At 42.4% G+C, this 17,243-nt stretch overlaps 1 protein-coding gene across 3 annotated transcripts in view; it reads right to left on the bottom strand.

Annotated features, from left to right (window-relative positions):
* The window catches only part of raph1b (Ras association (RalGDS/AF-6) and pleckstrin homology domains 1b), a 214,239-nt gene that overhangs the window by 62,578 nt on the left and 134,418 nt on the right, over window positions 1–17,243 (bottom strand). For all 3 annotated transcript variants that reach the window (XM_060898934.1, XM_060898935.1, XM_060898936.1), the window contains exons 3-5: window positions 9,287–9,406; window positions 9,105–9,210; window positions 5,054–5,628 (exon numbers count right to left, since the gene is read on the bottom strand). In XM_060898934.1, coding sequence (XP_060754917.1) covers window positions 5,054–5,628; window positions 9,105–9,210; window positions 9,287–9,406 — 801 coding nt within the window. The remainder of the gene's footprint in view (window positions 1–5,053; window positions 5,629–9,104; window positions 9,211–9,286; window positions 9,407–17,243) is intronic.

Here is a 17,243-nt window from a genome sequence, read left to right as displayed (position 1 = left end):
GGGCTTTAGAACACATGCACTCACATAAATAACTGGCCCCACGATGGATGATAATTAATTAGGTGGAGCTGAAATGGTAATTGCAATTACACACAGTGGACATGTGGGTTAATTGAGGACGGACAGACTCGCTCACTCGCTCGCTCATGCACACACTGGGCTTTTTCCCCCTAATGTACACTAAAAAACTGTCGCAAATCTTTCCAATGATCAGTGGAACGGCACTAAAGTTTCGAGGTTTTTTTTTTTTTGAAAGACAGAACAGAATCTATCTGTAGTTGAGGAGGTGCTAGGCTAGCAGTGTGTTTAAAAAAAAAAAAAACAGGAAAAAAACAATTGTGCTTTACTGCCACAAACATAACCCAAGCAAAAAAAAAAAAAAAAAGAAAAAAAAAAGGCCCACCCTATTCTCATTTCCTGCTTTTCGATTTTACAACCCTTGTATTTAATTTTTGTTTTATTACTATAGGGGTGTTCACACGGCAACTTTTACTCCGGTGTAGCACCGGGGCTGCCCCGGTAGAGCGTTCACACGGTACAAAGTTATCCCGGTGTAGCCCCTCAAAGCTGCTTAAACCGGTGCAAATCTAACCCTGCTCGGGAGGTGGTTTAAGAAATTTACTCCGGAGTAAATGCTAGTTTGCGGGGCAGCACCGATATAAAATGGGACGTCTGAACGCTACAGGGGTCGACTTGCTACGCGTGAGGAGAGTTGATTACATACGGGCATTGCATAATTTGCATCCTGGTATTTTGCGCTTCCAAAATGGCGAATATCAACAACAACAGAACTGTGTGTCTTCCAGCGTTGCCAGATTGGGCAGTTTTAAGTGCATTTTGGCGGATTTGAACATATTTTGGGCTGGAAAACATCAGCAATATTTGGCAACACTGGTGTCTTCATCCACGTTGTTTTCCCGGCGCTTGGTGATGCCATGACAACCGGGAAAAGGAAGTACATTTTCACGCATGCGCATATTTAATTTCCGCATTATTACTATCGCAAATGATAGTAATAATGATAGGAAATGATAGTAATAAAAGGAAATGATATCAAAACTTTATTACTATCAAAGGAAATGATAGTAATAAAGTTTTTGCTACTATTGCACGGTCGCAAAAACTGCCGTGTGAACGCAAGTGGGGCTGCACCGGTGCTAACACGCTTCTCTCTACTAAGCAGGGTTGTGACGTGTGAACGCTGCGCAAAATTTACACCGGTGTAAGATATATCGCAACAAAATACATCGGTGCAGCATCGATGCAAATATGTGCCGTGTGAACACCCTATATCACCACCATTCCCAACCCAGTTGTCCCTGGAAAATGAACAAGAACCCTAAAATCTGCTGGTTCCTGTTTGGATTTAGTTTTTGAATGTACAAGACAAAAGAGCCCAAACACACACACACACACACACACGCACTGACATCATGATACAGAGCTTGTTAAACTACATCTGGCTTCTGTTAAGCGAGTCAAATTGGCAAAAAGTAATTTGATTCTACCGAAGTAGTCACTGTGGTCTGCCTTCAGATATTTTTTTTTATACGTGTGTGTGTGTGTGTGTGTGTGTGAGAGAGAGAGAGAGCTATGTAATAGCTCCAAGATGAAAACAGAATTTGAAACAGACATATGATGATATAAATGAACAGTTTAAATGATGATACCCCTCCGGTATAAAACTAGAGAAGACATCAACATCTTAGTCAATTAGACAGAATTTTAGGATTTTTAAAGGTAGACTGCCTTTCGGATTTTTCAAGTATAGGTCATAAAAAGAATTGTCCCCGACACCCAGTTAAGTGGACCGAAAGCTACTGGATTCAAATCACAGACTTTTTTTTTTTAATAGAACAATTAATGAATTTAAGGCCATGTGGCCCGAAATTCTCCGCTATTTTTCCTGCTTCACCATGACCCAATTCAAGATACTACGTCATGCGTCACGTGGTGGGCTTTCCCCATTCGCACAAGGCGTTGTGGGATACAAGTCTGAGACAGGAGAGAAAAATGGAGGACGCGAGTGTGCGAATGAAACGTGAAAGACCGACTACAGTAACAGAAAGCGAGAAGAAAAGACGTTATGTTATATACGAAGGAAAGGAAACGCAGGACCAAACTAATAAATATCGGCGGTCAGCGAGCACCTCGGTGTGATCAGCTGTTTGTTTAGTGACAGAATGATGGAACTGTCAGTGCACGCTCAAAGGTAAACCTGCGCATGCGCGCACACACACACGGACTTCCTCTGTCTGCTTGACTGCACGAAGCGAGCGATTTCATGTGTATTATTTGCTTGGGAATCCCTTCAAATTAAATAACTTCCCACCCACAGAATGGCCTAATATTTTGTGAGATATTATAGAAATAAACATACATCACAATGACCAAATTTCAGAGGGAACTAAATTTCACCGTTTTTATGAAATCGAAAGGTCGTCTAGCTTTAATGCAGCTCAACTATTTTAAGAATTCAGTAAGGAATAAAACACTTTGCTATTTTCCTACAGCAGCATGTTTTATTCCTCTTATACCACAGCAGTCTGCCAATGCAAGCAAGGTTTAATTTATTAAAATATAACGCATCATTTAAAAAATAATTACAATTACATTCATGAAACAATTCGGTTCCTGTTATCACATTCAACCAGCTTGTTCTTTTCCTCTCTTGAAGCTAATAAGGAAAATACACACACACGTTCAAAAGTTTGGGGTCACCCAGACAATTTTGTTTTCCATGAAAAGTCACACTTTTATTTCCCACCATAAGTTGTAAAATGAATAGAAAATATAGTCAAGACATTTTTCTGGCCATTTTGAGCATTTAATCGACCCCACAAATGCGATGCTCCAGAAACTCAGGCCCTGTCCACACGGCAACGGATTCAGGTGAATCCGATACAATTGTTTATCGTTTCGGCCTGTCGTCCACACGGCATCGGCGTTTTGGGTGCCCCAAAACGCAATCTTTTGAGAACGGGTTCCAGAGTGGAAAGATCTGGCAACGGTGCCGTTGCGAAGTCGTCTGGATGAGTAGAACGGATTTGTTTACGATGATGTCACAACCACATGTGCTTCACGCCGGGTAGAAGTGTAACGAACTCGATGCGAGTTGTCAACAAATCCTATAACTTGGTTCATGAAATGTGCTTACAAAATATTTTCACTGTGAATATTTATTGCGTAATGGTGCAAAGTGGGAGACAGAGAGAGAGAAAATGGTCCTTAGGGCAGAGTCAATCCCGCCAGCAAAAATAGGGAAAAAAAGGAGCGATCTCACCTCTTCAGATGTTGGTTTAAGTCCTACAATACATTCCTCAAAAAGGACGTAGAAGAACAAATTAATCCATCAACGTGTAGCATTCAATTTATTCCGGACCATTAAAGACGCCGCCTTCCACGTAGAATCATACGTCATCCTCGCCGCCATATTGGATGGGTCAAAGCGGAGAATAAAGATGCCTCATTCATGTGCTGCGTTTAACTGTACCAACAGGTTTACCGTCCAAACGAGATCACATGGGATTACCTTTCACAGGTGAGACTGGAAAAATACTTTTCATTGTATTTGGTCATTATAATGTAATTTTACGAACAGATTTTTCCGACTTTGTGGCTAATATGAAGTCTCGCGCATAATAGTTTATGCGCATGCGTCCTTACTTCTTCTATTGTTCTGGTGTCTCCGAAGGGACCGTCTTACAGCGCCCCTAGAGGTGTGGCATGTGTATTGCATTGTTTTCAGCAAGCGTTGCATTGCCATATGGACCTGATATTTTACTGATCGTTGCCCATTTGGACGCGATATTTTTTTAAATAACATCTCGTTGCCGTTGTCGTGTGGATGTAGCCTCAATCTGCTCAAAGGAAGGTCAGTTTTATAGCTTCTCTAAAGAGCTCAACTGTTTTCAGCTGTGCTAACATGATTGTACAAGGGTTTTCTAATCATCCATTAGCCTTCTGAGGCAATGAGCAAACACACTGTACCATTAGAACACTGGAGTGAGAGTTGCTGGAAATGGGCCTCTATACACCTATGGAGATATTGCACCAAAAACCAGACATTTGCAGCTAGAATAGTCATTTACCACATTAGCAATGTATAGAGTGGATTTCTGATTAGTTTAAAGTGATCTTCATTGAAAAGAACAGTGCTTTTCTTTCAAAAATAAGGACATTTCAAAGTGACCCCAAACTTTTGAACGGTAGTGTATATATAGTAGCTGATGTTTCCCTGAGAACCCAGGATGTATAGCGCCCCTTTCCTGTCTGACACGTTTCACATATCAGAAAACTTGCTGTTACAACTTTACATTTGATTGTGACAAAGCGCTCACACCGGAGACTCCTTTGAACATACGATAGAAAACGTCACCATATCAACAATTACGTTTTTATAAAATCTGATGTGTCAAGCGTCCAAAATATACGTCTCTGGGTAAATTGTTACAAAGTGCTAAACGTTATATAAGCGTTACAAGCTAGATCTCGTGTCGGAGCTGCTGTAATCAGGATCCAGGGTTCAGCAGTGCTGCCGTGGTATAAACTGATAAGTACGATGACCCCCAAAAAAAACCCAAAACAAACAAAAAAAAAAAACACCAAGGCAGTTTAAAAACTTTAGCTCACAGAATATCTTCTAGAAGCATTCGGACTTCCCTCTCTCCCTACCCTACCACACCGCGTATCGTGCAGGCAGAAATCCCTCACATCTGTTTTGCTCTGTTTAGAAGTCTAATTCAATTTTTGGTCACAGCTGAGCCAAAGTCTGGTGAAATGTGCCACTATTGTATTCTCACCCTGGAGCTAGGAGCATGATTGTCCTCTGTGACCTCAGAGTGCAAAGCACCCTGGGAAAGGAGTCACAGGCGTACATAATTTACTTCTGATCTCTGTTTGTGGTTTGTTTCTGTTCATTCTCTAAACTCTATGAACTTTCGTGCTTAAAGTTTGTGTTATTATTTATAACTGGAGCAAAAAAAGAAGCGATGAGGGAAAATAAAGACATAAATAAAATGGTGTGATGTGTTGCATGTGTGTGTGTGTGTACCTCTGTGCTCGTTTGATTCTGCACCTCTCCTTCCTGCCCTCTCATGTCCAGCGAGTCCATGCTGGAGGCAGAAACAGAGTTGACGCTGGAGCGTGATGAGCGGCTGACAGAGCGTGCCTCCTGGTCACTGGCCCTGCCCACTGAGCCTGCACGTCTGAGCTGAGAGTTGCTCATGGAAGACTCCGAGGTCTGACGGGCAGCTTCGTCCATGCTCCGCGAGGCCTGCTCCAGCTGGGCCGTGATGTCGTCCAGAGAGAAGTTGGAGGCCATTGGTCGGCTCTGGCCTCCACCCGCTCGCACTGTACCTGCTGGAGAGGCGTGGCTGCTGCTGCACGCGCTCCCCCCGCTGCTGCCACCGCCAGCATGCCGGGCGCTGGCCGAACGCCCCTGCGCAGCTCGCTGGCGAGACTTTAGGTCTGTGGGCCGACCAGAGGAGGAAGAGGAAGAAGAGAAGGAGGAAGAGGACGAGGAGGATGAGGAGGAAGCCTTGCCGATGGTGCTGAGCTCCTGCTCAATAGAGCACAGGTCGGCCATGAGGGCATCCAGGTCCACCGGCTCGCCTTGGTTTATGGCTTCTGTGGAGGAGAAACAGGGAGACGGGTCGCACACAAACAATTTACACAGTGATGTATGTATGTATATAACTGTGTGAGCATGCCTTTTAAACTGAAAACCTTATATGGGATACGGTGTCTTGCAAAAGTATTCATCCACCTTGGTGTTTGTCTTGTTTTGTTGCATTACAAGCTGGAAATCTGGAGTGTGCATAGGTATTCACCCCCTTTTGTATGAAACCCCTAAATAAGAGCTGGTCCAACCAATTCACTTCATAAGTCACATAATTAGTTGATTAAGATCCACATGTGTGCAATCAAGGTGTCACATGATGTCCGTATAAGTCAACCTGTTCTGGAAGGACTCTGACTCTGCAACACTACTAAGCAAGCAACATGAAAACCAAGGAGCCTCCAAACAGGTCAGAGACAAAGTTGTGGAGAAGTATAGATCAGGGTTGGGTTATAAAAAAAATACCCCAAACTCTGAATATCCCACAGAACACCATTAAATCCATTATAGCAAAATGGAAAGAATATGGCACCACTACAAACCTGGCAAGAGAAGGCCGCCCACCAAAACTCACAGACCGGGCAAGGAGGGCATTAATCAGAGATGCAACAAAGACACCAAAGATAACACTGAAGGAGCTGCAAAGATCCACAGTGGAGATGGGAGTATCTGTCCAGAGGACCACTTTAAGCCGTACACTCCACAGAGCAGGGCTTTATGGAAGAGTGGCCAGAAAAAAAAAGTAATTGCTTAAGAAAACATGTTTGGAGTTTGCCCAACAGCATGTGGCAGACTCCCCAAACACATGGAAGATTATTCTCTGGTCAAATGAAACTAAAATTTAACTTTTTGGCCATCATGGGATATGCCATGTGTGGTACAAACCCAACACCCTGAGAACACCATTCTTACAGTGAAGCATGGTGGTGGCAGCATCATGCTGTGGGGATATTTTTCACCTGCAGTGACAGGAAAGCTGGTCAGGACTGAAGGAAAAATGGATGGCACTAAATACAGGGCAATTCTAGAGGAAAACCTGTTTGAGTCAGCCAGAGGTTTGAGACTGGGACGAAGGTTCATGGTCTAGCAGGACAATGACCCTCAACATACTGCTCAAGCTACACTGGACTGGTTTAAAGGGAAACATTTAAATGTCTTGGAATGGCCTAGTCAAAGCCCAGACCTCAATCCAACTGAGAATCTGTGGCATAACTTGAAGATTGCTGTACACCAACACAACCCATCTAACTTGAAGGAGTTGGAGCAGTTTTGCCTTGAGGAATGGGCAAAAATCCCAGTGGCTAGATGTGCTAAGCTAATAGAGACATACCCTAAGAGACTTGCAGCTGTAATTGCAGCAAAAAGTGGCTGGTCGGTTACGATATTTCCAGATTTTAAAAGAAAAAACACATCAATTTTGCCCATACTCTTGCCTCTGATCTGGCTGATTGTTGGCAGGGTCACAAACTGTAAAATAACAGGTTCTTTTGGCCCATTAGCCTACTGTCCAATATACATGATGGTGGTGTTTGGGGGGGGGTATATTTTAACATTTTATATTTTAAAATTGTGGCATGTTGTTTAAAAATTGATCATTATTGAAAGCAGCTCTTTGTCAGGAACCTCAGCAGTAACAGCAGAGTGTTCTGGAATAGGCACAAGCACTGACCTTGGGGAGCCAAACATAGAGCTGGGTGCCACACATTTCATTCAATGACACTTTCCCTATATTTTACTTATTTTGACTGAGAAATGTTTTATTGACAATTTTGACAACCCTTCACTTTTAATCCAGGTCTGTAGTGTGAAATGTTCTCGGCTGTGTTTTTGTTTAAAAATGTTTTCCAAATTGTAGCTGTGTTTAATTCATATCCAGAAAAATATATATTCCAATATAATATACTCAGCATAAACATTTTAAATAGATTCTATATTTTTGGTCCATCCATCCATGACATATTACTAAAGTAGCCTATTTACTGTTGTTGATGTGGGTCACTTGCTGTTAGCCAATTCACTTTCTCATACCAGGAGAGCTGAAAGGAACGAGTATTATTCCCTAACTTTTTCACCAAGTCAATTTGAGGCGTTGGTCTACCCTGCTCTTTAATTTTTTCCTCGAAAGGAAGACTGGCAAATGGCTTCGCCAAAATTAAATCAGCAATGCTTGGCATCCGTGCGCAGCTTTCTTGCTAGCTGACTAGCCCCCTCAAGTTCAAGTTCAGTCACTCAAACGAAATTTCTGGAACTAAGATAGCAAACTTGACAACACTATATTTACACTTTATTTACAATGAAAATATATACAAACTAAAAAAGCTGGTAGAAACCGTATGTAATGAATGAAATCGAAATGTAAGCTGATCTCTTACAATACACCACAGCACTTGCGAATCCGCATGGGACTGAACTGAAATTCACCGCTGCCTGTCTATAGTTGAAATGAGCTGTCAATCAAAGAAAATATCCGGCTGCTTTCACCAATCACCAGTCTCCTCGCGGAAACTGCCATGTCCCTCCCATGTGAGGCTGGGAGTCCGGTGGGCGGGCGTTTTCGCAGTATTTGTCCAATAATCGTCTTGCATTTTGAGATTGAAAAGCGCAGAGCTCCCAAATGCCATTGAAGTCCACTGAGGCTGGGCTGCATCGCGTTGTCACAAGGGGGAAAAACTCACGCACACATTAGGCGAACTGGAGAAAGTTATAACAGAATGATTTCGCACTGTAGTTGGGTTGAGCACATATATTTCTATGCTTCTGGATCTGAAATAGCAATGTTATAAGGTCGGCTATAACATAAGCCTAGCGCAATTCATTCTACACGATGTTCGTCATTTTTAGAGGAGGCTGAGCTTCCCTCGTTGTCTTAGAGCAATCGCCTGTGGTGAATACCTATGCACACTCCAGATTTCTATTTTTTCATCTTAATTATTGTTTGTGTCACAATAAAACAATTTTCACCTTTAAAGTGGTAGGCATGCTGTGTAAATCAAATGGTGCTAACCCCCGAAAGATCCATTTTAATTCCAGCTTGTAATGCGACAAAACAGGACAAACACCAAGGGGGATGAATACTTTTGCTTGACACTGTATATAAACCCAGAACATGCTTCATTTTAATGCATTTGCTTATTAAAATCAAGTGAGGGGGAAAATACTGGTCAAAGGTAACGGCTAACTTGATAAATTGTCCGCTCAGCAGTAAGCAGGCTCTTTACCTGCTCCCCTGCCAATGAAAATTAACAAGTGATTGCAGGCTCCGGTGTGAAAAGGTCTTAAAAGGTACCAAGAAATAGATTTGTAAAGTGTCACATGTGTGCACACTTAAAGTGCATCTTTCAGCTGGAAAAGTGCCCAAGTGTTAAAAGGCGGACGTCTTATCCAGCAGAAATGCATAAAATTTGGCAGGTTTGTTTAGATCCCATATCTCTGATCATTGATGACGCACATGTAGAAACGGTTGTGTATCTGTGTGTGCGCTGACCATTGATATTGTACATGGAGAACCGGTAGGAGAAGTTGGCCAGGTTGGTCTCTTCTCTGAGAGGAGCTTTCTGAACTTTTCCTGGATGTTGCCCATCATCCAAACTCTAAAGAGAAGAGACAGATAGACGTGAACACAACATTTCGCCCATTCTCAAGACAGCATGATGGACAGCGTGTAACCTGCGTGAGTTTGTCCAGCTCTCCTAGCCAGGCTCCAAACATCTTGTCCAGGTCCTGATCCTCCTTATCGCTGTCTTCCTCAGCAGCATGGTCCAGCTCGTCATCCGATACCTGCTCCATCTGCAACACACAAGGACAAACTTTAGTGCTCTCGTTCTGCCCAGTCTTATCTCCTGTCACTATGGCAACTCCAAGCCTGCCCAGTCACAGCATGTAAACGTTCAGCGCTCGAGCTCAATTCCAACATGCGTTGTCGTCGTCATATCAACAGTGTCCACGATGACCGAGCATCACGCTTCTGCTGTGATATCAGAAGATAAAGCTCATTTATTTGGCTTTCTGGAGCACAACACCTACAGTCAAGGGCATATCAGTATTGTGCATCAGGAAAAAAATGATATATATATATTTTTTTTGGCCTGAAGTACTAACCAGAGAACCAAGGCTGCTACTTTAGACACCTGCTACTACAACCTGGTGTGAAGCTCTCATTCATCCATCACACACACATCAAATACACTCCATACGAGGGTTAACAGAAGTACACGGGCTCAGAGAGACAGAACCCCCTCGAAGACTTTTGGCATAAGGTCAGCCGCTAGACTGAAACTGCCAACTCAATGGGTGCAACCTGGTTGGCATGGCAACCCTCACCACGTCTCCCAAGACTGGCAGAGTTGCCATGGCAACAGCTATTGGGTCTTCCAGACAAGCAATTTTTTTTTTTTTGCTCTTAGTCCTCACTATGGCAACAGCTCCTATCCCTGCATCATCCTCGGCTTCACCTACAGTCGGATGGCTTCGCATGGTATTTCTCGTTACTGATTATTACAACAGCATGCAACGAGGAACAGCTGTAACCAAAAAAAAACCCGTTCAGGGGAACAGTCAAACCTCGCAGTGGTAAGATTTTACTTCTCGTGGCCTGAACTGGGATGCTGTGGGGTTGAAGATGATGACAGAGAGCCCTCTACTGGCCAACACGCGGAACTACTATTTAGACCGAGATGTGCTTCGAGGGATGATGCAGCATGTGTACGTACGTGTGTGTAAGAGCGTGTGAGGTTTGGCAGGCTGTTACACTGCACAGGGATGGAGTGTGAAAACAGCAGCAGCAGCGAGAAATCCCATGAAAGCTCCTCGGCTGTATGAGCAGCACACCTAGTGGAGCGGATAGCTGGTAAAATATTTCACTTGGTGAGCAAAGCACCACATTTTGCATGAAACTTTATCTGCATGTACCTGACCAAAAATCATCGTTGGCCACTCAAGTTTCCACCATTTTCAAGATGGCTGCCATGATTTTCAAAATGGTGTAATAAACGCAGTAATAAGGAAAATGACTCGTCACTATCAATAACTGAAGGCCGAGGGATTATCCTTTTACCACCTACAGCTATAACACTTTAATGTATGGGATACAACTAGGTTCAAAGATGGAATTCCTACACCTAGCCCGATCATTCATCCAGTGCAATTTAACTCCCGTGCGATCTGTACACCATTCGAGGGACTTTTAGCCCCGTCCCTCTTGGCTCGGCTCTCCCGCGTTGGCACACTCCGTCAATTCCGATACGACATCACGACCTGTATATACGGGGCGGATCGTAATGTATTTGGGAGACTTTGTATCAATAATGAACAAAGCTTACACTGAACCTCATGCCGAGTTTAACGGCAGTAAATTGCACCATTGTGCCCTGGTAGTGTTTGCAATTTACTCTTTTGAGAATATAAAACAACAGTTTCTTAGTTGCCCTTTTGAATCAAACTTTTATCATGCTCCTGGACAGTTTTGATCCAGGTTGAATTATTTTGAAAGAATAGTCATTATAACTTCACTCACATAATAACCAAAGCCTTCTACATTAAAATTGTGAAAATCCGGCCAAAAAAACGACCACGATAAAGATACATGTCCATATTTCGGAAATTTGGTTGTTGAAAATGACGCCATTTTGAAAACGGCGGCGGCCATCTTTAAAATGGCGGAAATCGCGATGGCCAACGATTGTTTTGGAAACAGTATGGTTTGATCGACATGTGTGCCAATTTTCATGCTTTGCTCACCAAGTGAAATATTCTGGCGAAAATTTCATGTTAGCCGCTACACTAACCTGCTCCGGTTGCTTTTCTAATTTTGCTTGATGTACGGTTGGTAAAAACGGGATGTAAACATGTCTCTGTGCATCAGCGTCCAATTCCTACCACTAGTGTGTGTGTTACTGCAGCGAGTTATGCAGCATTGACATCACACCTCCTCAATTACATAAGGTTAAAGCTAGATGGCCTTTAGATTTCATAAAAACGGTGAAATTTAGTTCCATCTGAAATGTGGTCATTGTGATATGTTTATTTCTGTAATATCTCACAAAATATCCAGCCATTCTGTGGCTGGGAGGTTATTTAATTTGAGGGGATTCCCGAGCAAATAATGTGCATGAAATCCCTCGGTTCGCGCAGTCAAGCAGACAGAGGAAGTCCGTGTGCGCAGGTTTACCTTCTTCTTCTTTTGGGTTTTTACGGCAGCTGGCATCCACAGTGTTGCATTACTGCCATCTACAGGTTTACCTTTGACCGTGCACTGACAGTTACATCATTCTGTCACTGATCACACCGAGGTGCTCGCTGACCGCTGATATTCATCAATTTGGTCCTGCGTTTCCTTTCCTTCGTAAATGACATGTCTTTTCTTCTTGCTTTCCATTACTCTAGTCGGTCTTTGATGTTTCATTTGCACACTCACGTCCTTCATTTTTCTCTTCTGTTTCAAAAATTGTATCCCACAATGCCTTGCATGAACGTGGAAAGCCCACCATATGATGCATGACGTAGTATCTTGAATTGGGTCATGGTGAAGCAAGAAAAAATAGCGGAGAATTTAGGGCCACGTGGCTTTAAATTCATTAATTCTCATCTCATTATCTGTAGCCGCTTTATCCTTCTACAGGGTCGCAGGCAAGCTGGAGCCTATCCCAGCTGACTACGGGCGAAAGGCGGGGTACACCCTGGACAAGTCGCCAGGTCATCACAGGGCTGACACACAGACACCCATTCACACTCACATTCACACCTACGGTCAATTTAGAGTCACCAGTTAACCTAACCTGCATGTCTTTGGACTGTGGGGGAAACCAGAGCACCCGGAGGAAACCCACGCGGACACGGGGAGAACATGCAAACTCCACACAGAAAGGCCCTTGCCGGCCACGGGGCTCGAACCCGGACCTTCTTGCTGTGAGGCGACAGCGCCAACCACTACACCACTGTGCCCGCCCGACATGAGATCAATGATAAAAATAAAAAACCTCAGACACTTTTCCTTCTATATCACACCACACACATTAAGTCTGATTTTGACAATTTTTTCATGGCCGACAAATTTCCAAGAACACGCCTTGTAGTGTGACAATCAAAGAATGTGGTGTCTGGGACACCCTGCGACACCCCAATAAAAAAATCGAATAAGTCAGATTTTTTTTTTGTATTTTCTCACCTAGTTTGACGACACCCATGACATGATCCTTGACAGTCATGATTGACAATTTCTTGATCCTCCTCCTCCTACCTGATGACACGCAAGGACATGAACCAGACTTGTAGTACTCGAGTCCGACTCGTGCCCTAATTTTTAGGACTCGTGACTTGACTTGGACTGTTCAAAGACCTGCAGATTCGGTGCAATGGGGCCACTGTAATTGGCGCAAGCTGTAGTGGTTTCCCAGCCATAATGTATGTACATGTATATAGAGCTTGCTATGGCAAAGCTAATAAATCAAATAAAAAAAAAAAAACAAAACGGAGTACTGATGACTCATACTCATGCATTAACTGCTTTCGGACTCGTAAACTAGAGACGAGGACTCAGATTTTTTTTCCTTTAAGTTTTGTAACATGCCATCATAATTTGGCATAAGATATTTATATCAACATTAATTTTGATACTAATTTTGTGCAAGAGAATGCACATTCACCTGTTCATACGTCATGTTCAGGAACAAGCTAACGTTAATGGTGCTAAAATGCCTGGAGAGAAGCCCCTAGGATTGTCCGCTTTGCTTATACAGACTTCTCGTGCAGTGGGAAAAAAACGTACTACTGTGTTCCATATGTAGAAAAACTATCGAAGAGACGACGGGGACGACCTCGAACTTCAATCGTCATTTGGCAAGACTCCACCCAGAGAAGTAAGTGACACGCTTCGTTCATTGCAGGGCTTGCTGAGTGATGAACTAGCTAGTGTTAACCCTCTCTCATGTTATTTACCCTGTTGATAGTGGGCGGGGCTTGCTGAGCGATGAACAATCATTTTATCTGTAGCCTGTGAACTAAAATGGGGCAGTCGAGCAGTAACGTTAGTCCGACACAGTAGCAGAAACGCTTTCACATAAAGGCAGCAACAGCCACCGTCAAACGGTGCGGATGGAGTCTTGCTCTCAGACTCGACTCGAAATTTTCTTTAATAACTTGGACTTGAACACTGGGGACTTGAGACTGGACTTGGACTCGAGGTTTAGTGACTCGACTACAACACTGACGTGAACAATGATTGGTCGGGGTCAAACTTGTAGTGTTGCCAGTCTCCTGGCCAAGACACAGCAAGAATTTATGGCACAGTGATGTCAGATTAGACAATCATGAAAGACAAAAATATCGTGTTTTCTGATCCCAGCATTACCCTCAAGGGTTAAACTACTGCATTAGTGATCAGAATGCTATGAGTTTAAAACTCACGTCGGTCTCGGAGCCATGGCTGGTTTCTAACTTTCATTGCTGCTTATTCTTAACTCGTTCATCAACTAGACATGTAATGATTCAGTCAATACACGATTCGATTTGATTCATGATATTGGGCTCACGATTCAAATTTTCAATGATATTTTTGAAAAAAAAAGGAGAAAAAAAAAGCAACATTTCTTTTCCTGTTCTTCATCAAGTTAAATATTCCTTTTGTTAAATTAAAAAAAATAATAATCTTGTTTCATTTTCTTAACAATCAACAGTAATTATTTACCCAGATCTGTAAAGGTTGGAGTAAAATGTGTGTGTTATTTACCAGCTGGGAGGTCCGTATCGTGAAATACCGTGACCGAGGTCTTGAAAGTACTGAGCGAGGCCTTCTGGGCTGAGGTCACGGTATTTCACCATACGGACCGACCTTAAGCTGGTAAATAATATATTTATTTTTTTCTTTACCAAATTCTAACAGAAAACGAGAGCGCTCGAAAGGGAAAACCGAGCCGAGCCGCCATTTTGAATCCTCATTCACGGCTGTAATGCAAATTGCTTCCTCCTCGGTATCCAAGTGCACTTCCATGGCAGGAAAAAAAAAAAAAAAACCTACATTTTGCCGCCTATGTAGTCCCCTATTTATACAAAATTGAGTCATTCAGGATTCAGCCATGTTTTTGCTCGGTGTTAGCAACAGTTAGAGCAGGGGTGGGCAATTATTTTTTCCATGGGGCCACATGAGAAACAGAAAATTTTGTGGAGGGCCGGACCAAAAGGCTGAACTAAATTCTGCGTAATATTAATTGTATTTCTTTATATAAAGCAGTAAATAACATTGTTTTTACAAGCTGCTAAGACTGGTAAGAGTATGGAAAAAACGAGGTTGCCTTACAAAAAAAAAAAAAAAAAAGGTCATTTATTCAATCAAATTTCCCAAAACAATGGTTAACAAAATGTGAACATTTGTACCATTTTTTTTCAGTCACATTCACCCCAAAACACAATAAAAGACATCACAATATTGTCTTTCTACTCCAAATATCAAGCAAGATACATCATATTATAATAATGATGCCGTGTCGATTCGGTGTAGGTATCAGATCTACAGATCGGCTCGGGCTCCGGCGCCTGCTGGTGACGTCACACTACGTGATTGGCTGGACCGTTTGAAGGATGACGTACAAGTTTGTGGTTGGTCTGGACAAATTACGGAAGTAGTTATCGCGGGATTAGGTTTCGTGGGATTTCATGTCGCGCGCATTGCGTTTTTGTTGAACACAACTTCAAAATAAAAGCAATGCACATTCAGTCACTGCATGAGATAAAATTAGAAAATACGTTTATTTTGTAATTTCTAATTAACCTTACGCGGGCCGGTCAGAATGAACCAAAGGGCCGGATGCGGCCCGCAAAATGCCCAGGTCTGAGTTAGAGGTTTTTAGCTTTCTCCTGAAATGTTTTCTTTTATTTCTTCTTCCTCAGGGTAGTAAAACTCGCTTTCGCTGTGAACACTGTCGTTATCGCTATCCATGCTGTAAAATTAATGCTATTCTCCTGAGAAATGCTGGCAAAAATGTATAAGATTTTTGATAATCTTATAAATAAATCTTATAAAAAAAAAAAAAAAAAGATAAATGTTGACAAAAAGTTCTACTATGTTTGTTGTTGTTGTGAACTAGCGAGTCGCCAGAGGTCCATAATCGGGGTCCGTAACTGGACGGACCCGCTCGCCAGCCAATCAGAGCGCAGGATTTGATGGAAACCGGACTGCGAAAAAAATAAAATACCTTATTAACTAACGTATTCCTTTTTTCTTAAAAATGAAAGAATTTAATAACAAATAGACCTTTTCTTAATCAACTTTTATAAACATATGTTCTTCCATTTCCTTCTCTTTTCAGCAGTCTGTAAAAAGAGAGCTCCGATTTCTCGTTGAATCTATTTGTACAGTCAGTCAATCACACAACAGCTCTTTCCCAATTTAGATGTTTGTGTTTTCAGGGCATTCGAGCTGTGTTACTTCCGTCTCGGGTTAAGTCATGTGCATTCTTGCTATACATTTTTCGCCCCCTGCTGTCTAAACAATGCAATTACAGGTAGGGAAAACTAAGATTACACAGCCTAATAAATTTGTACCGTGATTTTATTGTCGCACGATATATTGTTACATGCCTATCTTCAACTCGTTGTTCTATTTCCATCATGTGACGCTGTTCCTAGTATTGTATCTCAGCAGGGGAAACCCGAGGCATCATTTTAGCTTTCAGAATGACTGTTCGTTGATTCAGGTCAGAGGATATCTGTATGTGTGTGTGCACTTTATCTACCAGTTTGAGACATGAGACAGTAAATAATCCTCTAAGACTTAGACAAGAAAGATGACCTGACACGAATACGAGCCTCTGAGTCAGACATCAAATCCCACACTTGACACACATCTATCAGCTCAGTGCTGTAATACTCGTCTCAGTTTACAGCGTGGTTTTAAAGCATCGTACCAAATGGCTGAGATGATCATCTTCGGCTACGGTCTCTGTAACAATGCTCTGGCAACAGTTTGACTAAAATAAGATCATGTCACTAACATGACGGAGAAAGCAGAAACTATAGATGAGCAAGTCTGAGTAAGCAGTGATCAGGAAAAAATACAAAACAAAACAAAACCAAGGTTTCTTTATCTCTACTAGGAAAAGTGCTCAGTATTAGGAGGACAAACAGGATTTTCTTTTCTTTTAAAAATCACACAAACAGGAAGTGGTAGTTTGAGGCTGGTTTATAGTAAACTGGGGTCTCTAGTTGTAATATTTTGCAAGTCTGAGCTAACTGGTGAAAACGATCTTACTCGAGTGTCCCCTGACCATTTTCTCTCCAGTGTACACAGACTGTACCATGTCTAAACACTGTGTATTCATGTGGGTTATCAGAGTGCTGGATTAACACTATATGCCATATTATATTAAGTAACATTCAGGGACAGCACTAGGATTTTTCGTTCTGGGTCCAGGGACCCACATGACTGGCCAAACTGGGGTCCCTGGCATTTTTTGTGGGTCCCAAAAATTTTATATATGAAAATTCAGAGAGAAAGGAAGCTATATCCACATTCACTGGATATGAACAATCACACGCTCTGATTGGCTACGACTAGGATATCAGCTCATATACCGTGAGGAGAGAAAAACAAAATGGCAGAGCACATCGTGAAATATATCACTTTGTTATCAAA

Source organism: Neoarius graeffei, chromosome 18 (assembly GCF_027579695.1).
Source record: "Neoarius graeffei isolate fNeoGra1 chromosome 18, fNeoGra1.pri, whole genome shotgun sequence".
NCBI lineage: Eukaryota > Metazoa > Chordata > Actinopteri > Siluriformes > Ariidae > Neoarius > Neoarius graeffei.
Note: the sequence above shows the minus strand (reverse complement) of the source record. Positions and strands in the feature narration are given on the sequence as shown.